Source organism: Kryptolebias marmoratus, linkage group LG22 (assembly GCF_001649575.2).
Source record: "Kryptolebias marmoratus isolate JLee-2015 linkage group LG22, ASM164957v2, whole genome shotgun sequence".
NCBI lineage: Eukaryota > Metazoa > Chordata > Actinopteri > Cyprinodontiformes > Rivulidae > Kryptolebias > Kryptolebias marmoratus.
The window spans coordinates 21,015,535-21,039,715 of NC_051451.1; the positions used below are offsets into that span (position 1 = coordinate 21,015,535).

Here is a 24,181-nt window from a genome sequence, read left to right on the forward strand (position 1 = left end):
AGTGGAAACTGGGAACTGCAAAAAGAGAATAAATGAGGCATACGTATAAGATAAGATCTGTCCACTGTTTTTGAAATCATGGGCGTGGCGGTGAATTGCCAAAGATGATTTGTTAATTGTATTTGTGTCTTTTTTAAATAAAGATTTGAATTACAAATTAAACCATAGTTGGTTGGTGAGGGTGACAGAGAAAAACTTGTGGCGTTCATTTTGAAATAAACAACATAATCTGTGTTGGCTTCTCAACAATACAACACTGGAGCCACTGAGGACTTTTTTTTTTTTTTAGGCAGGATTCTTATTCCAAAACCCAGACCCACCCTGAAAGTGAGTCTAAAACCCAAAGGGTTTGTGGAAAAGTAATTTTGAACATGAACTTGAGAAACTTAGGCATAGAGAATACATTAATTTAGTTCGGTAAAGGAGCCAAAAATCATTCTTACAACAGCTTCCAATTAAAAGTTTAGATGTAGCAACGTGCGTAGCCACCATTTACTTTGGATCCGAAAACATATGAAATATTCGGCCAAGGGTTTTTTAACAGACACTGATAAATTACAGAAAACAACCCGTCCAGATATGCCTCCAGTGAACCCAGTTGAATTCATCGCTCATATTTTAGCTCAACATACGGAGTGGCTGGTGTGTATTTTTTTTTATGTATTCAGATGGTTCTGTTTTTTTCAGGGGCAAAGTGACCTTCTGTACATTTCTGTGTGAGGGATAAAGAGAGATATGAGCAGCATAGATCAGCTGTGTTTTTTCAAGTAGTCTCAAGTGCAACAGTCAAAACACGGCCACGTTGCATTCATCAAAGAAGGCAAATACAGTAAGAATTTGGGCCTGAATGTGCGAGGGGTCAGTTCACAAGTTCACTGCAGGAGTTATGTACTGTAGCACATTAATTCTGAAGTGTTACAAATGTTTTAAACAGCCCTTTGGCCTTCCGGTCTTTAATTCTGTGACCACTTCCTTCAAGGATAACATCAAGCAATTAGAATTTATATGAATAATTTTTTTTTTTTTTAATCAAGCACGAGGATAGGGATAATAATGTGGTTCTACTTTCTAGTTGCGCACGTATATCATTTAAACAACAAGTAAAAGCTGCACAGTGTAAGAAAAGCAATGATAATGTAAATGTTGTCAAGCTTTCGGTCTCCAGTTTCCTAATGCTGTTGTTCAAATAGGAGGTGTTGGAATATTAGTGGGAAAAAAGAGCGCATGTCACAACTTTTTAAATGCATCAGATTTATTATAAACATATAATTGCTAAAGTAAAAAAAAAGCTGTTTGGATTTGTGGTTTCTGAGCTTTGGAAACATTAAAGAGAGCTGAGCAATCAGACTAATGCATTTTTTATTTTTTATTTTATGAAACGCAGCAGTTTTAATAGAGTGAATCAGAGAAAGAATGAACAAACTGATGTTGACTTTTATTTTAACACTAATACGTCTGACTCTTTCTGCTTATGGTCTGAAATATTGCAAATTTATTTTGAACAACAAAACAGAATCTGTCAACCAAATGTAAACATTAAGTGGAAAAACAGAATTGCAGAGCAGCCATATAAAAAAAACTGTCTGCAGTCATTTTTTTTTCCCCTTAAGCTTCTTTGTGAAAAAACGGAGAACTGAAGCCGATGACTTAAAAAGTGTCTCGAATGATCAACCAAACAATAATTAACAGCAACAGAAAATATCTCATAACCATCATCCCAGCTTTAAACAAAATGTAGAGCATCACTGAAACATTTTTTTTATAAACCAAGAAAAGGTCTAACATCTCTGTATCCAGTGTTATTAAAATGACTCAGTGTTGTTTTTATTTTTCGTCTTTACATCATCATACAAATATTCTCTGAATTTTGTCTTTTGGTCCAGATTGTTGGCCTAATCCAACCACAGACCCAAACACGCCTCTTCATACTGAGCTGTGGTGTAGAGGTCTCTGAGGTAATGAATTAAACAATATTAAAAATTATTTATGGATGATAAAATAGGCATATTTCTTTGATGCCTATAAAATTACCTAAATGCCGATAAAATTAAAGCAAAAATTAAAACTGAATTGGCAGAGAAAAACATGAAGAAGAATTAGAAAATACTGATGCAGTATAAATTAGGACAAAAAATGTAATTTCCCACATGCCTGCTGTTTTTGCTTTACTTTTTTTAATTGATGGAACAGGATGGAGCATATTGTATCCCAAAAAGTTGAATCTTTGCTGTAATGGTTCTTATTAAGACATATAAATTGTGTTAAAAAATATAAAAACGTAGCGTGCTGAGTTAGACAAGTTGCCGTAGTTGTTATTAGACAGTTTGGTACGAATCGGTGCAGTAGAGCCAAGAAAAATAACTTCATTCACTAAAAAACAACTAACTGTGAAATGATCTGACAAATAATTCTTCTTTCGAGCAAAGACTCCAGCTACAGATGTGGGAAATATTACGCTGAGGTCTGAAGGATACTTTTGAATGATGTCTGCGATGGTGCAGCTGCTGTTTTCTTTGCATGGTGCTAAATGTCTCTGGTGAGGTTTCACATTATACTGCATTGGAGAATTAGGTCAGCAGAATAAATGATGACACTGAAGAAGTATTAGCAGTGTGAACATGTTTGACTTACGTGCCCAGCATTATTCTGAGCTGAATTGAAAGCATGCTGCATAAACCAGACTCTGTGTAGAGACTTGTCATCTTTTTGGTGGAGGGAAACGGGGGTACAGAGGCACTTGGGATGTGTTTGAAAATGGTCTGGCAACAATTAGTCAAGATCTGGCGTGTTTGTGTGTGGATGTGTGTGTGTGTGTGTGAAGGCAGGTGGTGTTTAAAGGACCTTTAACAGTCTTGCTTCATCCTTTTCCACTCACCACTGTCTGGCCTTTGACCCGGGCTTGTTAGAGCCATCAGTAATGGGGCCACTATGAGTTAACATGCGCACACATATTCTGCAGGGGAATTAAGTTGAGAAATGACTCCGGCCTCAGACAAGGTCATGGTCAGCGTCATTTCATGTCTTTCTGCTGGAGTATTCATGCAGGATCAGTTCTCTACCCCTCCACCTTTGTTTTTCCTCCTTGTCCACAAATAAACACGCTTCCCAATTTTTCTTACTTATGTTTGCTGTTAGTTTAGTCTTTTTTTGTTTGTTTGTTTGTTATTGTGACCTGTTGTGAATGAGGTAAAACATCTGATCTCAAGGTGTCATAATTGTGACCAGAGGTCAAAGGGGATGAATCTGTCTCAAAGACTTTGGTCCATACTGACATGATAGCATCATTCTATTGCTGCAGATTTTTTAGTTGCACATCCATGATGTGAATCTCCTTTTCCACCACATCTGTAAGGTGATCGACTACACTGAGATCTGGTGACCATGGAGGCCACTGGAGTTCAGTGAAACAAGGCTCATCATACCAGGAAATGTGTTTCCAATCTCTTATTGTCCAATTTTGGCCAGTGTGAATTGTAGCCTCAGTTTCCTGTTCTTAGCTGACAGGAGTGGCAGCCGGTGTGGTCTTCTGCTGCTGTAACCCATCTGCTTCAAGGTTGAACCTGCTGTGCATTTACAGATGGGGTTCTGCAGACCTTGGTTGTAAGGAATGGTTATTTGAGCTACTGTTGCCTTTCGATTATCTCCATCCAGTCTGCCCATTCTCCTCTTATTTCTAACATCAAGACATTTTCATCCACACAACTATTATTCACTGGATATTTTCTTTTTTGGACCATTCTCTGTAAATCCCAGAGATGGTTGTGTGTGAAAATCCCTGTAGGTCAGCAGTTTCTGAAATACTCAGACCAGCCCATCTGGCACCAACAACCGCGTCACAAAGTCACCTAAATTCTTTTTTCCCATTCTGATGCTCCATCTGAACTTCAGCAAGTTGTCTTGACATCATCTACACTGAGCTCGATGTTTTATAAGTGGTAATATGCACGTGAGAGCAGCTGAATTTCAAATTCCCAGATTCCTTTGCATAAACAAAAGCACAGACTTGTGGCTGGATATTACAAAGTTTTATTAGACAGCAGTGAAAAAAAGCTAGCCATGTCACCCTTGTAGTGTATGCTCTTGTAAGAGGTGTCCCTCTTGAAAACGTCATGAAAATTCAATCAAATGTTGAGTTTGATTCATGATCAAGCAGTCGGGCTGAAGCCTGACGTGATGTTTCAGCTTCTCTGCTTTCTCTATTCTATAGTCTTATCTCACCCATGCCGTATCACATGGCAGGAATGTTTACAGTGTTCAGTGGTTAGGGTAAAGTAAACAGTGCTGAGGAGTACATCACACACTAATACCTGAGCTTTCTGTCTTTAAACCAAGGCGGTCACCATGTATCTACAGAATCCAGAGGCACAAGAAGAATCACAAAAAGATATCCACAAAACAGTGAAAAACTTTTAATCCACCACTAATTTCTTTATGCTTTGCTTTCAAGGAGCTAGAATTTGGTGTAATCTTGATTGCTTTCCCGGTTTTCTGAGTGTCTTTGAAGACTTTTCTTTGGATTTTGGCTGCTTTTTGAATAGTTTTCTGTCCAGTTCTTGTTCTGGCAGACACCTAGCACATGACACAAGAGATGAACAGCTAAAATACTATTTTATGTGTCAAACGTTCACATTTTCCATAGATTCAATGAAAATAATTGTGTCTTTGTGTTAGTAGCAATGTGCCAAAGACCCCATTTTAAAGGATTTTTTGCTGAGTTGTCCTTGGTTCATTCATCAAGTTTAGGAGCCTTTTTTATATCTGAATAGCAGGTCAGAGTTAAGTGACTTAACATACAAAAATCTCCCAAAATGGCCAAATTGACAAATTCCTGTCACAGCATAAGCAAAAAAGCACCCGATGTCTAAAGAAAAACCTTGACAGTCCTTCAAAAAACCTAAACTATTAAACAACCTCACTTTAACAGATTACAAACAAGTCTGGCTCTTTGGAAGCAAAAAAGACAGAAAAAGAAATGAGGGATGACTTAAGACTTTTACACAGTGCAGTGAGGCATGAAATAAGACTAAAATGATGAGAAATATTTTCACGCAACATTAAAATAGCATTATTTTCAGTGAATCAGTAGCTACTTAATCTGTTAAAAATCATTAGAATCATCTACTAACCCCTCCTTGTTTAACGTGGTCTTTTCATGGGTAAATCTTTATTATATTTTGAAGTTTTGCTGTTTTCCATGTGCTTCTTGCCGTTTCTTTTGCACATAACATAAATTTTCTGTTGTCAAATTTGGATTTCAGTCGCAAATCTTTAAAGGACTGCATATTAAAAAGTGCTGGGAAGTTTAGCAGCTGTTTATTACAGAAAATTGTGCTTTGTTGATTAGATAATCATTTCTCTACTTATTCTGTCCTGTTTTGTCAAATCAGCTGCAGATTTTGTGCCACATTTGATACTTAAACACACCTCATTGATTTGCACACGTCAATACTTTACAGCTGCCTTGGCTTGATTATCACATTAGAATTTCAGTATGAATAAAAAAAAAATGTTCTGCCAGAAATACAGAAATGGAAAAGACTAAAGGGAATTTCTTTTCCTGACACAAAGCACAGTGACTCACTAAATAGGACATACCGGAAGACAGAAGATCGAAAATCTGGAAAGACAAACATGAGAAGCATGCAGGGAGCAGGGATTTTCACTAAACATCTGTGAAGGGCTTGAAAATGTTTTCATCAAAACAAACTGGCACAGCTGTCCATAGGGTGCTTCTAGTTAAAAATTTGTCTTTGGACTCACTAGAAAAATCGAAACATATTTTCTTGCAGCAGAGGGAAACATGCTCCATCTTTCGCATTAGTTCTGCTATGCGATTCCTCCCACTATTTAACCCATCCTTTTCTTAATGTCGCATTAAAACCTCGGTTGTAAATGTTGTCGTACTTCTTCATTGCCTGTCCTTCCTCTGTGTTCAAATTTGATGCACGCAGAAGGCGAAGCTTCTGATAGATTCAGTTTTTCAGCTTGCAGCGGCTTCAGGACCCGGTGTGTTTCCAGGTCGTTGCTTAATACAGATTTATATGACTCTTTTCTGCCAAGTTTCACACCACGGTACGGCCAGTTGCTGTGTCGGCAGGAGGATGAATATAATCTGTTTTGATTTGTTGATATCCACTGAGATCTAAATGGTTTTGAGCACCCATTGGGGGTTCTTGGCAGGCCGTGGTAACGTCGTCTGTACCATTTTTACACATTACAGATTGCTTTATTTTTCTATTTGAAGAGGAGGAGCTGGAGCTGTTGTGCTGCACTGCCAGCGGCGAATCAGTTATACGGAAACACGAATCTTTAGAACATAATCAAATAAATAGATTGATCTAAAGCAGCAGTTCCAGACAATGAGCTGTTAAACAGTCTTGTACACACAGTTAGGTGAAATAAAATTAATATATTTTTCTTAGCCTTTAGTCATATTTTGAGTTCAGAGTTTCTTTAGAATTAGCAACTAGCAATACATTTTCAGGACATTTAATCAGGAAAACCAGAACCAGGATGGTGCTGCTAACATAAACAAACTCAAATCTTAGGTTGGGATGGTTCTGTGGATCATTAAAGATAATGGCTATCTGAAAAGGACGCAGTAGTCTTACCGTACAGTGATAAACATCTTAGCTTCCTCTGATTGCCACATATTCAGCTAAGTCAGCAGATCTCTCACAAGGAAATTGCTTGTTTTTTGTTCAAATTTGTTGGATTTTGATCTTTGAACAAGTGACGGCTCAAATACAAATATTTGCATATTGCTGTGTTGACAGAGGAAAAAAGTGTATCAAGCAATAAATGTCTGCTCCTAAGGAGAATTAATCATCTCTGCTCATATATTGGTTTCATGAGTCTTTAGATATTTGTACTGGAGGGTAACGTCAGCACAGTTTTCTGTTTGACAGCTCTTACAGACAATAACTTAAAAATTTATGCTTTAGTTCATTCCATATGGCCACTGTGCCAATGCATTTGTCTTTTTAGTTGCCTTTAAAGCCTTGTTTGTTTTAGGTGTATCTCTAATGACAACCATGCTTTGAATAACTTGCGTGATTAAATTACTTGTGTTCATGTACACAGCGACAAAGTTTGGCTCCAGAATTAGGCCCCTGTGGCACAACTCTAAAGTTTCACACATGGAGGCCTTTTGCAGTCCTACACAAAGTAGTATCTTCAGACAAAGGAGCTCTGTTAGAACATAACTACATATAAAATTACGTGATCCTCTGTTTTACGTTTGTTTGGCAGAATTTCTAACAAGCTATACATTTTTTTTCTGTACTTGTCAGTTTACAATTATCAACAGTGACGAAATCGCAGTGTGACAAACTCCTGATTGTGATATGGCCTGCTTTTTTTTCCTTTCACTCCTTCCACATGGCCTTCGCAGATCCAGAAGTGTCTGTTTTTCCATGTTCGAAAAATACCTAGTGTTTAAATCATGGGTGGACACAACGTGTAATACCATGTGTTCGCAATATGCCCGAGACAAGTGCCAGCAACCTGCAAACGAATGTCATTTTAATAGCCTGATGCATGTGAAATGTTTGAAAGCAGCCCTTCCTCTTTTAAGATTGTTTGGCATGACATCCAACCTCCACATTTTCCCAGAGAACTGTAGAAAACATACGTTTTGTGTCAAATTTCAAATCATGGCACTGTGTTCTTGACTGCTTTGAGGCAGTTTGTACCAATGGGACGGATCTGTAGCTGGAATGCTGGTACGTCTTTTTTTTTTTTTTTCAAATGTGTGTGCTTATGTACGCACTGTCCAAGTCCAGATGAAGTTGTTATTCTGAGGGAAAACATGCCTCCTTCATTACTAGAGAGACAAATTTTATTTCCCTAATTTGGCTCTCAAGTTGCCATCCATTATTTATGGCTTTGCAACATGTGGGTGTCTTTTTTACATCCCTGTCCGTGTATTTATTTTGTGTAAAGTTTGTTCTAGGAGCAGGGACTAGCAGGAGGCTATAGGAAGCTCTAACCACTGTTTGGAGAAGTGATTTGACCTGGTGTTTAAGAATGTTACACTAATGTTTCTTCTCTCAACAACTTGCACTGGAATTTAACACACTCATTAGTATCACACAAATGTTTGGTGCATTTTTGCACTTGTGTAGGAGTGTGTGCGTGTGTGTGTGTGTGTGTGTGTGTGCTCCAGGAAAAGTGTCTCATTTTCATAGCAAGAGAACAGAGTAAGAACTGATCAGTCATCATCAATAAGGATCAAAGGTGCTCTGCAAATGTTTAGCATGGACATGGCATTTCTTTGTTATATTCAAAAAATGTACTGTCAGATTTTTTTTTTAAAGCTGACTTCACATAATAAACTTTTAGTGACATTTTTACTTTTTGATTTTGTTGTTTTTACAGTTTAAGGCAAAATTTGCTGTAGATACTTTGCTCTGCAGGAGAGATGATGCACATTGACATTATGATTACAACTCCAAGTTTAACATTAACAAAGTGTATACTTTTCTTTTTTGTATATTGTTTTAGACCTGACTCAACATGAGTAAGCCTGTTTGTTTGCAGTACTCACCAGATGTTAATGACTTAAAATATTTCTCTCAATGTTTTAAGATTGTCTAAGTTGGAAATGCCAGCCTGTGTTTGTGCCCCAACAGTGGGGACAATATTCTTGTTGCATCAGAGCTCCTTTATATATTTCTGTCAACCTCAAAAAATGCTGCTTGCATAAGAGTTTGGCGTGTTTCTCTTTTGGCCACTGTGATTCAGTTTTTTAATTCTGTTTCTTTTTTTTTTGACTTTGACATATGGCTGGTTGGATTGTGTTGGACCTTGTCAGAGGCCATCTATCACTCCATGGTGTCCTGCTGAGTTGCAGATCCACAGCACAGCTCCCCGCACTCAGAATGAGAAAACAAGAGCTCGGTTGAACTAAGTAGCATGGGACGGAAAATGTGAGAAATGAAATAACAGTCACAGAATGACAAAGGTTAAAAAAACAAGGAAAGAACAAAACTTAAAACATTTTTGCTTATAAAAGACAAGTAAAGTGTGTTTTCTTTTACTTTTTCTTTTTTTTTTTTGTCTTTTACTACGTCAGCTAGAGCTGGCAGTCTGTATCCATTGACTCAGCCAAAACCTGTTGTGTAAAAATGCCTAAAAGGTTGAGCAAAGTGTTAGACTCCCCAGCATCCTCAGAGCACAAATAACATCTTCAAGACTCTGTTAGGACAACATATTTCCAGGAAAAAGGGCATTTTTTAAAAAACCCAGCACAGCTTACTTACTAACTTCCATCACTTTCTGACTTTTACATGGAAAACCAAACATTTCATGCTTTATTTTAATTTTGTGGCATCAAATGTGCATGTACTATAGATGCATCTATTCTGTAGCAAATCTGAAATTTGATTTTGTCGAAAAAGAATTCTCTATCAGAAATGCTAAAACTGCTTTCTGTACAGAAAAAGTACAAAAACACATGTATCCTTGGTAAAGGATTGTGCATGAAAGCATTACCTGATCTAAAGGTGTTGCTTCTGGCTGTCTGTGACCTCTGACCCTCACATGAAACAAAGACTGGTGCCTCTGAGGGATATTTGAATAAGCTACTTCTTAATTATCCAGAGTTGGAGAAAGTGTCTGATGTGCTTCAGAAGCATCTGGCTGTTAGTTGCTGAAAACGAATGAAAGTAAAAACAACAATAATAAAAATGAATATTTTTTTTATCTACAAAGAGACATCTGTGTCTTCTCATCTTTAAAAGATGGAAGGAGATTTAGTGTTCCCCTCACACTTTGTTGTTACTGCAACAAAAGAGTCATAAAACTACTCTTTAGACCAAATGTAGCAATTTTATTTCCTTTTCTTTTTTGTTTTAAATTATTATTTTGCCTGACCTTGTTTAAAAAAATCCTTAAAAACAAACAAAAAACATTACATTTGAATGTACTACTGTTCTCTAAAATCTTTGCCGTGCAACCTGAAAATGCAGCAACACACACAGCTGTATTGAAGCATGTCCTTAATTGTTGAGGGAAAAAAACGTATAAGCAGACACTGTAATTATTCTAAGCATTTTAGCAAGCATCTAATGTGGCTGAGAATAACAATCCAGGCACAGGCATGTTGTCTGGAAACTGTAACCCCACAGGTACCCAGCTACCTTCCAAAACAATGATTCACTGCAGACTTTGTCAAATAAACAGCCAAATAACAAACAACTCCAGTATCTAAACAACATAATCCAGAGTTCCAGGAAACCGCTACAACAGTCTTACAAAGAGACTGGCTGTATGGCGCATTTGTCTCCTTAAAAGTTTTTGTTTTCTGTTTGCTGTGAAATATACAGAACTCTAACTGAATAGAAGAAGAACATCTTTTGAAGCAGTGTGGACCTTTTGTTTTAAGGAGAAGAAATTTTGCAAACTGAAGAGAAAGAGGCAAAATGAGGTGTGTTTTAGTCAAAGTTTTGATTTGTTTTTAATGCAGAGCCCACATCTCTGCGATTTATGCATATAAAGCTTGAAAAAACATGCTAGGCGACATGTTAGACGGGCACATATGGAAGCCACTTTAGTCTTTGTTGTTGGGATGGTAATCCACTTTTACTGAGATCAACAACGGATAGCGGTTTGGCTACAACTTAAGATTACTCACCTCTGACAAGTTTATTGGCTCATTAGAGGAGTAAAAGATACTTGATGTTAGATGTGTGATCATTACAGTTTCCTTCTCATGTTTAAAAGTCTGTTTTTGTTTCTGTTTTTGTTTGTTAGCATAAGTACCCAGTAATTGGTACCTTCAGTTTTTATTTGGAGATTTTATTAGTTGATGAATAGTTGCAAATAAAAAAAAAAAATCACAGAGAAAATGTGTTATTTTATGGCCTTTGCTCATTTGGGCAGTTCTGCCATTTTAATTATGTCTTAAACATAATATAAAACTGATGATGTGCAGTAAAGAACAGAAGATGGACTAGTTTACCGTGTATTTTTAGCCTCTTAAACTACAACAGTGTTCTGCAGCACCTTATGTTAATCTGAAATTTATGGAAATCCGTTATTAAATGGAAGGCACCCATGAGCATCTTGGGTGACATTCGGTTTGTTACTCATCTATTATTATTTTGCACGCAAATCTAAAATCTCTGCTTCTAATTTGAAATCTGCCTTTGCAGTGCTTTTATTTTGAAGGGGAGTGGGTGTTCATTTTTGTCTTGTGTGAACTGCAGCATCAGGAGTCTTTATATGTGGCAGAGCTGAGTTCAACTCATTGGTCCAGCCCTCCACAACAGTCCTAGTTTCCTACGTGGCTCGATTTGGTAATTTGTTTGTATTCACGATCGTAAAAGTTTTCCAGCTCTTCAAGACTGAAAATGCCAGGTAAGGCCCCATTATTGTTCGACAGATAAAAAAAATAATTCTATTATCCAATCCTGGCATTTCTAAAGAAATGTCAACAACAAGTTTTCAATCTTCCCGTTTAATTTAAATGTCATCAACAGCCACAGACCACAACTAGATGATTGTAACGTCGTATAACTGAGAGCCAGAACATTGGTACTGTATCGTAGTAATCCTGGCAGACCTTTTTAAAACAAATGAAACATCATCTCTTTCACATTTGTCTGCTGTTGGTCCTTCAATTTTGAATGATATGCATGAAGCAACACACTGACAACTGGAAGAACATTTTTTAGAACTTAGACTTTTAAATATACCACCAGAGTTTGTTTTTTTCCCCCTTCCTTTCTGACATTATTTATCTGACATGAATTTGTGAATTTACATGAAAAGTTTTGTTTAGATGCAGCATGACTGGAAGGCCGGTCCTCACTTTCCCAACAAATATAAAATACGGGACATAAAAGAGAACCACGAGTCTTAAAAGGCTGAATCTCATGCAACGAAAGACGTTTGTTTATTATACCTTTTTTCTCTCAAAACCCTTTTGTTTTGTGGCTTTTTAATTTTTGAAGAACTTTGGCCCGTGGAATAGCGCCATGTTATTGAAGGGATTTTATAAATCTATAAGTGTGTAATGAAATTTGCCTTGGTCTGAGGAGGGAAGCACGAAAGAGAAAAGTGGAATTGAATTTTCGGTGGTATTTTCCTCAGACCTGGATTCCCTTAGGGAGCTTAGAAGACTGCTCGCTGTGGCCCAGGCCAGAAGAGGCGAAGTGAAATCTTTCTCTGAACCTTTGCTGTGAATGGCAGGAGCTGACACCTCTAAGCAGGAGCAGATGTTTGGCTGGCTTTGGCCCGACCTGGTCTTTCCCCTGGCAGAAGAGGAAACCCAGGCTTTGAGACAGCATGCCCTACTCATATAGCCTGGCCCAGCAAACTTGGTCTATCCAGTCTGACTTCAATATTCTTCAGTGTAGGTCCAAAGAAGACAGGGAACAGATCTGAGCCAAGGAACACACCAGCATTAACAGCTCATCCCTTCAGGGATATCTGCACTTGATTCTGCTATGATGTTCCACAGCTGTCATCTGCTTCTTATTTAGATTCATTGTGACACCTTTGTCTTAAATTATCATCTATAAGTTTTAATATATACCAGCAACACAATTTTTAAAGTTAAAGTTAGAAAGTGAATTTAAGTTTATCATGGTGAAGGAGGTTCACTGTTTATAGATTGTACTCTAATTTGTCAAAGCTGAGTTCTGAGTTTTATTTCTTGTTGCATATTGTCTTTAGAAAATATCAGTATCAGGATTTTGAAATGTCTCCAGATATCTCCAGAGTAAATTAGGACTTGATGTGTCTTTGAGGCGACGTTCCTGTCTGATGTGGAAGCCAGGGGAGAAGCTGTGAATTAAATTAGGTGGATATCTTGCTTGCTTAATACATTTTAGCTTCTTAGCCTCAGAGTTTCTGAATTGAATTATGCCACGTGTCCTCTCAGGAGACTCGACCCAAACCTCTTTGATCAGAAGACGGATTCATCTGAATGTTTTCTATCAGTCAATTTTAACTGATTTAAATTTTAGATTATAGGAATAGACTGAAAATATTGTCAATCGAACTTAAAGAAGACCAACTGTGAATCAAATTGTATTACCTGTGTTTCTTTAACAAGCCCAAAAGTCAATGCAATTTTTTTGCAGATTTTTTGTGTCAAGAAAATAGTCTGCAAACAATGATTATTTGATTTATTGTTTGACAGATAGTGTATGGTATCAAATATGTTGCTTCTAGCAAAAATGTATTTATTTTCCCAGTTCCTTATCTTTTAAATAATCCTCCTCTGATCAACTTCTTTCTTTACAAATCAAATTATTTTCTCATTGATATGTTCCTCAAAACATAACACAACAAGCATTTGGTGATTATTTTCATATTAATACAGCATCATACAACCTACAGCTTACAATAAACTGGTCTAAATTACTATCAGTTACAGAGTAATGCATTTATAAAATATCTAAACCGAAGAGGAGTTAAAAAAAGTAGATATGCACCCTTTATAAAAGCTTCTTAACTTAAGTTGTTCTTGTTTTTGATGATGATGTCACTATGTAAGGTTACCTGAGCTTGTATCAAGCCACAAACCACTCTAAGCTATACAACAACATATCTTTACCCATATTTATAATTTACTAAATATTTTGATTGTACTTAAGTCACAAATAGGTCCTCTCATTCACAGTTGCATCCTTTTTAGCTGCCAAGCTGAACAGATGGACTTGTGTGCTGCCACATCAAGTTAAATTAGCTGACCTAAATGTGGAGCTTAGGGCTCTGATCATTACAGTACTGTAATGCAAACTGCAGTGCCACTATTTCCCCTCTTTGCCTGCGGTGGGAGAGGGGGGTGGGAGACAGTGCAACAGGCTCCCACACAAAGAAACTGTGGTTTGTTCCAAAAGTTGCCAGGCATTTTGCTAGGTACTTTTAAAAAAAACAACAAAAAATGCTAATATTGTCTGGAAAGCCACAAAAAGGCTTAGCGAGTAACAGTATAATTCACCATGCCTTCCTCCTGTGTAAGATCATTCATTGATTCAGTGTGCACATATTAGGAAAGAAGAAGACGTTACACATGCACGTCTGCGTGCGCTTTTGTGTGTGTAATACTGAGTTTCTGCACTACACACAGCTCTGCGGTCAAAGAGAATTTAACTATTTTGTCCAATAATAAGTGACAAAAACTGTTTACAGCCATCAGTTGGGATCAGACACATACAGCTTTAGAGCAGCAACAGCCTCTGTGTGTTTCCTAGATGGTAAAGACAGCCACCTTGGCTTTAAACTTGTCTAGAGACTGAGAATTACCAATATTTTTCACAGTAGACAGTAGTTGACAGTTCTTTGTGGTGGTTTAGTGCAAGAATAGAGCCGTAAGTGTTCATGTTTTTACTGTAGGTTATCATCAGTAAAATGATGACCAGCAACCATCTGCTTCATACAGTTTCTCTTTCCATACAAAAGATAAGGATGGGCATTTAAATAAAAAAAGAAAGCACTCTTTGAATTTGTTGGGCAGCATTTGATTATTCATTGAGTATGGGTTGGTCAACAAAAGAGAACAAAAAGCACATTATGAACTATAATAATGCTGACTATGAAACAAAACACAGTTTGATTATGTGCATGGTCACGTGAAGCTGGTGGCTACGTTCATGCAGGGTCCCTGGGATATGTGCATGACTGCAAGGATACATGTATATGTCCATGGGTGCTAAGTGGTAATCATTCAGGTTCATGGGCGCAAAGTGGTAATTATTTATCACCTGGGTGAAAAGTTTTAATGATTTTGCCCCCAACTGTTACAAAATGACAACCAGTGGGAACAAAATGATGTCTTTGATATGAAATTGGTGTATGATTTGGCAAAAAGGCAAATTCCCTAGCACCCTTTTTGCTCACCTTAAGCAACCCTGTAGGATTATTATTTGCCTAGCTAAAGCTCACTGGTAGTAGTGTCATTTTTTACAAGTTTTATTACAGAATAAGTAAAACAAAAAGAATCCTACATAAACTCATAAGTTATTCCATCATTCAATTAATTATATTTAATTAGGATAATTTTCAGTCATTATACTGGTATTGCAAAATAACAAAAGTTTGACATTGAGTATTAAATATGGGAGAGTAATATCAAACAATTACCAAAATTTCCCAGCACACCAGATCATGAATGTTTAATTGTCTATAAATCTGCTGTAATGCATGATTTTGAGTCTGTGACTGTATAATCTAGCTCTGCATGCTCAGCTGAAGACCGACCCAAAGCTCAGCTGAAGCATAAGTAATGTGTGTGGATATAGTTTGAGAGTGGAGGATGATTGCTGTGATTACGGTGATTACTCCGGCAGTGAAAGGGAGTCTGGGATACTTTGTGTTTGCATTGCTGCCCTGCTTGGGATCTGTTCTTCATACACCTCATTCATCATACAGCCCAGGATCAAAGATACCCATCTTGAACTGCAAATGTTGCAGATGTCCTTCATACTGAAAAAAAAAATGTTTTGCTTGCCCTTGATTTGCAAGTCTTGTGATTTTCGAACAAGATTAGTTTAAAGGTGTTAAAAGAGACATTTGTGGGAAAACCTGAGCAATCACTAATCTATGCTGTGTTTGTAGCTTTAGCAGGTGTTTTTGTGAGAAGAGCTACAGAGATTGTTTTAAGTGCAAACTCTTTGATGGTTCAGGGGTTGTACAGCCGGAGGTTAGCCTCCCCCCGTTTCCCCCCATTTGCTCTGAGGAGTCTTGTCTCTTAGCAATTACAGGGCATTCACGTTACAATTACAGCATATGCAGAAGTGTCTGACAAGATGGATTACCAGATAAGAGGTAAAGCTTTACAACTTGGCTCTTCAGAGGTGACAATGTTACTAATCTCTGGTAGTAAAAATGTCAGGAATGGCACTCACACCCCACTCTTTAACTACTGAGTCAAAAAAGCTGTTTTTAACTGTAACTATATTTTTTGGATGTTCAAAAACAAGCTTTTAAAAGTTAGTTTATATACTGTATATAGTTTAAAACCAATCCGCTGAATTTTTCAGTAGGTTTGGTTTTAAATAACCTTTAGTATTTTTAAGTCTGGATTTCTTGATTAAATCACAATTGAACCCTGCTTGTTAGTTTTGTGGAGCTGAGCAGAAGCACCTACCCTGGAGATTGTTCCTCCTACGAAGGGATCATCTGTGGTTGGAGTACACATAAATGTTTATGTCGTAACATTGCCAGCTAGTGCTTGTGGTGCGAGTTTTAAGAGACTTCAGAGACTATTTAGAAATAACATGAACCACTGAAGGATCATTATGTGCATATTTGCCAAAAATGATAAAAGAATAAAAATAAAAATAAAACTTCCTGATGGACCCCTGCCCTTTTTCAAAAGCTTATGCATTTCCTGCAGATTCCTATTTATTAAACCTGTCTGAACCAAACTATGTCCCACATCTAGAAAGATAACAATATGCCCTCTGATTATGCACATTATTATTGTACTGCTTTGTTGGACGTAAATATTGCAAATGTAGCACACCACAAACTGCAAACATTAAGTATTCACTATTGTACATTGACACACCAACTGCTGAGTTGTGTTAACATATTTGACCAATAAATGGGCTTCTGGTTCCGATTCTGACTAGTGGTAGGTTCTGAGTCTAGTAAATGCCATGAAGGAAGTGAACCTAAACACGCTCTAATCAGGTTTTTTTGCCCCGCGGTTGTTGAGGAAAATGTTCAACGTATTTTACAAAGACCACACAGCTTGTTTTATGTTGCAATTCTAAAGTTTTATTTTCAATTTAATCAAGAGAAAATAAATTTATGTTATGTGGTTATGTGTGTTTTTCTGCACCCATTGGATTGTCCATCTAGGCACCCCAATGGTCAAGGAGCACTTCTTCTGCATTTTATTTCCTTTTAATAATCCAATGATATTCAGGCAATACCAAGGTTTTACATTGTGAGAGATAGTTCTTTGAATAGTAGAATGGACTTTGAAGTGCAAATAAATAAAAGCAGCGGCTATTATCATAAGTGCAACACATGTTTAGCCTCAGAAAACGATGGCTCTTCAATTGGATTCACATGTTACTAAAAAATTGTTAATTGTCAATAAATCAGTTATTTGTAAACAATTTTTGTTCAAGATTTCTAAATTGATTCTATATTTGGTAATGGGTAGCTCCCTGTTGCCCTCCCAGAAAGGATGTTTCTCCCCTGGGAACAGAATACCTCTGCACACCTTGTTCCCTTACAAGCCAAACACATTGAGGTCATTAGTATCTAAAAAGCGTACTTTTCCCATTAGGGAGTGATAGACAGCGACCATTGCCAAACAGATGTGAAAACCACTCACACCCCATACACATTTCCCTCACACCGTCTACCCCAACAAATGGTTTGAGTTATAGGGCCCAAAACCAGTGAAAGATAGTTGATGTTATTTTGTCCACTCCGCTGTCTTTGATTTGTTGTCTGCAGCCCGTTTCCTAGGCTAGAGCGCGCACACACACACACACACACACTCACAGCAGCATGGAGTGGTTGTACTTTACATCGAGAGCAGTGTATGTTAACATACCACTTATCTTACTCACCAGCCTTGTCGACTTGCCCTGCATCTCCTTACACAGGGTTCACAGAAGGGGGCCACACGCAGGTCTAGTCACAGCAAATTCGCAGATTGAGGTAATCCTTCTCTCACATTCTGGTTTACACACACACAAATACACACACATATATCGGTCCCCCTCTACTAACAGAATTGAAAACAGGTGCCCACCACATATCTTGCATTCTTCAACAATACAAAAGTGGTTTGACCTGAATGGTTTTGCTGGATTTGGAGCCTCTCTGTATGAAAGAAGAGTCCATGTGGAGATGTGTGTGTGTTTGTACGTGTCTGCGTGTGTGTGTGTGTAAACATGTAGACATTGGGTTCTGTGTAACACGCTGGTAGAGCAGCACAGACTTGCATTTTATTGGAACCACATTTCTCTCTCTGTGCAACCCTAACATAAAGTGTCACGTTAACATCAGGATGAGTCGCAGATACGCCATGCTAACTTAGCAAAACACCACATTTAGTAGCGCTCCATAAAGTAACTGTAACAGTATCTTGTTCTGGTTTTGTTTGGTATGGATAAAGGATCAAACTGCACTGACAGCTCTTCATAAACCTTTTTGTGACTATCTGCTGAAAGAGCTGCAAATTGAAAACGTCAGTCTCGAGATGACCTTGCCTCAGTCACAGTGTCTTGCTCTGCAGCCGCCAAAGAATCTAGTTAGCAGTGGAAATGGTCCAATGAGAAACAGAAGGCAGAGATTTGCTGGATGAACCACTGGAGCTGGTAGAGAAAAAGGCACTGAAACTGTAATGGAGGTGCTGATGATGAATGTGCTGCTCTTGGGTATTCTTGGATATTTGTCAGTTTACTTCTAAATTGTTTCTGACTGGTTTTCCCTGTTGTCAGTACGTGGTGTGTGTTTAATAAAAAATGTTGGATTACTTTTCATCCATCTGGTAAAACCTGAAGTACTGTCATCAGCAATTGTCCCCAGCCCCGCAAGAGCTATTTGATTAATATTAAGACTTTGAGTAGCCATTACCAACATGCTTTTCTCACTGAGCAGATTGAGAATGCAGATTTCATTGCACAGTTCAAGGCAGTCATGCACATTTACTTTGCTTCATAATTATTGTTTTTAATGAATAAAAGATGACATTATTTCATAAGTCTGCATTTTGAGTAAAAGTTTTGAAATCATGGTGATGAGTGCATTATTTGAGACGTCTGGAAGCCTGAATGCACCACATGTAGTTTTTAAATATGGAAAAGCCCGTTGTGTCCACAAACAGGAAAAAAGACTCAAAATTAATTTCTCTAAACAGTCTTTTTCCTTGTCTGCACGTGTCTCTCGAGGATTCGGTTTTGATTTGGCTTTTAAAACAAGCCAGAGCTCAGTTCAAGTCTTTTTTGTGTCCACGGACGTGTGTGTGCTTGCTTGTAGGCTCCAGTTAGACTTTGATGGGACTAAACATCCAATGTGACATTTTCCATGGCAGTGTGTTGTGCCTGGCCCCAATTTAATTGATACATATTAAATCAAATAAGGTATAAATAATGGGGGGGGAAGGAAGCATATATTACCAGCCCTATTATGCAATTTTGGAGCTCAAAACAAGAATTTTTTTCACAAATCATTGGAATTCTGATGCTCCTTATAAAAAGCTGTAGTCAGCTATTCAGTATACCCAAGGAGATGTTACAAAACACATTTAAAATAATATCTATATGTAATAATATATGTTTTAAAATATAACTTGTGGCAACTTTAAGATCATATTAAGTGAATGAAGGTAATTTTGGCATGCTTGTGTTGTAAATTGAATTATTTAAAAATAAGACATTTTTATTATTTTAACCATTTTTTTTTACAAATTTTTATGAGGCCATCCCCTCACAGCAATAACAGATGACAAAACAAAGGAAGAAATTATCAAGAAGTCAGATTATGATGAAGTTTTGGACAATAAATGTGAATGTATTTAAATCAACTGCCAGGCTTTTAATAAAACCTTATCTACCCAGATCTTTATCACACAGTAGTACATTAGTTTTTTTTTTACAATATGCCTCTTTCTAATTTGTTTTTTATACCTTTTAAATGACTCACAAGTCAATCAGACCCATGTTAACAAATTATGCTATTTATTTCCTTTATAATAGCAGTGATTTTTGCAGCTTGTGACGAAAACTAATCACAGTGTAAGGTGGCACTATAACAAAGAGTGAACACCTGTCTGAAAGTAGCTCATTGAAGGTGTAGCAGCAGAGACAAGACTGGTTTTGTTTGAAATATGACGTGTATCTGTTTCATGTGGGTGGCAACCAGCAAACACTGTTTGTGTGAGTGCATTCAGGATCTGTGCACGTGGACGTATGTGTGCCTCTGTTTGAGGGAATCTGCAGAGCTTTAGAAATGAGGCATAGCGCCGACTGATGCTGCGGCCTCTCTGCTTCACAGAACTGACTTTTCTATCAGATAGACAGCTTGACAATATCCAGACCCCACTCTTTCCACTACACACAAACACACAAAGGCACGTCAGCAGATGCGCGCGCACACACACGCATATATGCACACGTACGCACACAGCATTGTTGGTTTCCTCTACTTGTTTTTGGCTGTACTGTTTGTAAGATGAAAGGCGAGCTTGAGTTAGTAAAATAACGTCTGACCTCTTAGACAGGCCTTCGCTGTTCTGTGTGTGATTAAGAAATTTTCAGACCAAATTTAAACAAGATTGCAAAGAATGTTTTTTGGGGTTTTTTTGCTATGAAGAAGAACATGAAAGATTATATTTGAGTTAAAAACATTTTTAAGTGTCTGGCATGTGCACTATTTGAAGGAAAAGTAATTTCATATTGGCTTGAAGAACATTTACACTCAGGTTTGTGTTTAAGAAATGGAGATTATTTGATTTGCTCCTATTTGAGAGAACGATTGTACATAAACAGTAACTTCTACCATTTCATTCTAAAATTATTATTTTTCTCCATATTTCATTGAGTCCTGCAACATGTCTTATCCTTTCCATCACGAATTATTAATTTTGTGCAGACTGACTCTGAATGTCTTATTTGCCAGTGTTGACATCTGTCAGAGACATTATCAAATATACTAGAGGCTGAATGTAATCTTCTCTCTATTAAAACAGACGAATCCCTACTTCAGTCAGTCAGTAAGCCTTATCTAAGCTCTGCTGTCTTAAGCTAAATGTTTTCTTTGAGCTGGTAGCGATTGTTCACTTATTGGCTACAATATTTATCATCTTCTCTTTATAATTAGTGAACAAATTTTTAATTTTGTTTTTATTTTATCTACAAATATTCTATACATTTTTGCCCAAGGAGCATTTTCAAAATTATTTTAATAGTATGGCAAAATTAATTCTGTGACAGCTGAATCAAAATATTACATTTTCAGCTTTTCCATAACCTAAAGAAGTTTTGTTCACTGTAAGCTGTAACCATAAATTATGTATAATTTGTCCCTAAGATAGGAAGTCTTTTTTTTTGTCAAGAAAACATGTTTTTCACTTACAATATGTTACTGTACTTAATTAATTTGCAGACTTGTTTTTATTGCTGCTTGTCAGATGAATTCAGAATAAACTGCTTCATGGAGTTTCATAAAACCTCATGAGGGGAATAGCCACAGACAAATATTGCATTTAATTTGGACTGAGAATTGCTTTGTCTTTAACCTTGTTACTAATAAAAATAAAACCAAATTAACTAATAAATACTTGATACTTAAGAACATTGCTGTCTGTTCTTTTTTTGACATTGTGCCACAAAATTATAGAAACCTGAAAACACAAACTTAGTTTATCTGAAGCTGGATGAAGCTACAATTTGTGACCTAGTGCATGGATATTTACTTGACTGTACCCAGTGTAGGCGGTAAAAAGCATTTTTTGTGGTAGGATGCATCTCATAATGCCTTGATGATGTGCGTGGAGCTTTCTTGCTGTGTCCTGCAACAAAGCTGGTTGCCTTCAGCTCAGATCTCAGGTGAGGAAAGGCCTGGAATCACTCATCCTGACAGCCACATCTGGCGCTACTTTCTCTGTCCTGTTGCCCTCAGCTCTGCTCCTGCAAACAGACACCACTCTGATTTAACCACAGAGGGAAGGAGTTACGGTAATAGCGGTTATGATAATAACATTATTGTTGGTTATTAATGAGATGGAGAACAGACAGTTTGTTGAGGAGAAGAATGCTTGTGAACAGTGGTGGTGTGCAACACTGTTCCTGCTGGCTATTGTTACTGTTCGTTTTCTTTTTTTCTTTCTTTCTTTTTCAAATTTTGTCCTACTGATAGCTGATTAATGCCAGGTGCAACAACCATACATTGGTCTCTCATTTTACTCTGTGGGTTTTACATAACGAGTACTCAACAGGAATTAAGATCCTGCAGTAAATGCTGAAAAAATGAGCTCCCACATGATTTGGAAAGCATTGTTTAGAATTCAAATGTGTTTTCATTTTAAGGTCAGTATTTGTTAGTTTTTGTTATTAATATCTGAGCACTAAAGACCATACGCTCTTAGCAGCTTTATAGTGATCCAAACAGTTCCCTTAAATGCATCTCATCCTTCTCTGCTTTTGTTTTCAATCTGCATTTAAAAAAGCTGCTAGTTGGCATACTCAGTTGGTGCCAAATATAGAGTTTATGACATTTTTTTCTAATAACAGGAACTAAATTAATCCAGCCTTCATCTGGTTCCTGTTGAACCTAGGAAGTAGGGGTCGCAGTTTGGGGCAATATTTACGCTAAAAGAATGACTCCAAACAGATTGCATTTCAAAACAAAAGCCGAAAGTATCCAGGAGAAGCTTGCAGTCACACCTTGAAATATAAACAAATACTTTTGGCACTCTGACACATGTCAACATCTGTGGTAGGCCTTTATCGTTTCCTGTATGGGGTGTGGGAAGTGTGTGTGTGTGGGGGGGGGATCTTTTCTGATGGAGACAGCAGACATTAAAATGAGTGAACAGTCAGCTGCAGAGCCTAACCGTCCAGAGTTGGATGCTTTGTGGGGCACAGCACCACAGGTGTCCATGATGGGAAAATCAGCCTATCTGGAGTCTTACTGCACGTTGCTGCAGGCAGAAGAAACTCTGCTGCTGTTTGCAGAAACACTCACATATGCATGCAAAGACTTCCGCACTTTGTGAAGAACTGATTTCATGATAGAGCTGAAGCGTAGATCACTGTTTGCACAGGTACTTCAGGGTGTAATTCATGTTTCAGGACTGAGTATGTGTGTGGTTTTATAACACATTTTTAGGTTCAGTTTAAACAGTAGCAAAATGCTGTAGTCAACCACAAAACCCTAGGTTAATGGCTCGATCCTCCACACAGACTCTTATTCCAGATAAAAATTGGGCTAAGCAGTTATTTTATGTTAATTACAGAGTAAGAGCTCCCACACTTGCTTCTTTAAGTCCAAATGTATTTTTATTGCAGAGTATTTTGTGATAAATTGATAATAGAGCAGTTTAGCTCCTTCCAGTGAGTCACTCTTCCTGTAGAATGAATTCACCTTCACCAGCTTGGTCTCAGTTTGTTTCTCTGCAGCTTCAGTCAACTTCACAAAGCGCTGTTGACTCAGTCGAGAGGCTGCTGAATGATGATGAGCGCTGCTGCAACAGCAGCATGGCCAGCCTGCTGAGAAGGAAACATGAGACAGACCAGGCTGGAGTTAGTTGGTTAGCTAGGGCTAAACGGTCAACTCAAAACATAGCTTTATTTTTCTGCTGACTTAAGTAATAAATAAAAGTGGCAAAAAATTATATTATGGCTTTTAAATTATTTGGTAGTCTTCCAATTATATACATAGTAGCTTTGGTACAGAAACACCATAGATTTGGCTGTGGAGCTAAACCAAAGCACAATACCAGAATCATCGTTTCCATAAGACTCACATGGTTTCTGTCATGTCCATATGCTCATGTGATTCCAAATGAATCAAAAGAATCAAAGTTACAACTGCTTTGTGGGATTTTTCCCAGCCAGGTCTTTAGACAAACTGTACAACTTTGCCGACTGCACCGGTCTTCACCTGATCCTGGGGCTCAACGCGCTGCACAGAAACCCTGACAACTCCTGGAACACCTCCTCCACCCTGAGCCTCCTGAAGTACGGCGCTGGCAAGAAGTACAACATCTCCTGGGAGCTGGGCAACGGTCAGTACACCAGCATACCTCATGCTGCCCTGTCAATAGTAATTTATTAGGCTTCATTTTGTCGAAAAAAAAAAGTTTGTTTTTGAGCGTGCTCTTTCTCTCACACTGAACTTCGAGTATATTTTGCTGACTTTGACATACAGTTTTCATTTATGTTGGATTAAGGCTCTCTCAGTTGCTTCTGTCCCTTGATGTAATCCCAGACTGACCCTAAGATGTTAAGATCAGGGCTCTCTGGGAGTCAAACCATCTGTTGCAGACATTTTGGTCTTCTGGTCGCTGAGAATAGTTCCAGGAATTCAGGTTTTATGTTTGGGGTCCCTGTCATGAAGTGGAATGAATGAGGGTCAAAAGCCTCCTGATGGTATGGCGTGCTAGATACAAATCTGAAGACCTAAAGTTGGGCTATCAACCTATAACATGACATGGAGACAGTCTGAAGATAAACCCTCATTTAAATGTTACTTTAAA

General features: G+C 37.7%; 1 protein-coding gene across 2 annotated transcripts in view; it reads left to right on the forward strand.

Annotated features, from left to right (window-relative positions):
* Window positions 1–24,181, forward strand: part of hpse2 (heparanase 2) — a 53,523-nt gene that overhangs the window by 3,624 nt on the left and 25,718 nt on the right. For both annotated transcript variants that reach the window (XM_017412752.3, XM_017412753.3), the window contains exon 4: window positions 23,537–23,710. In XM_017412752.3, coding sequence (XP_017268241.1) covers window positions 23,537–23,710 — 174 coding nt within the window. The remainder of the gene's footprint in view (window positions 1–23,536; window positions 23,711–24,181) is intronic.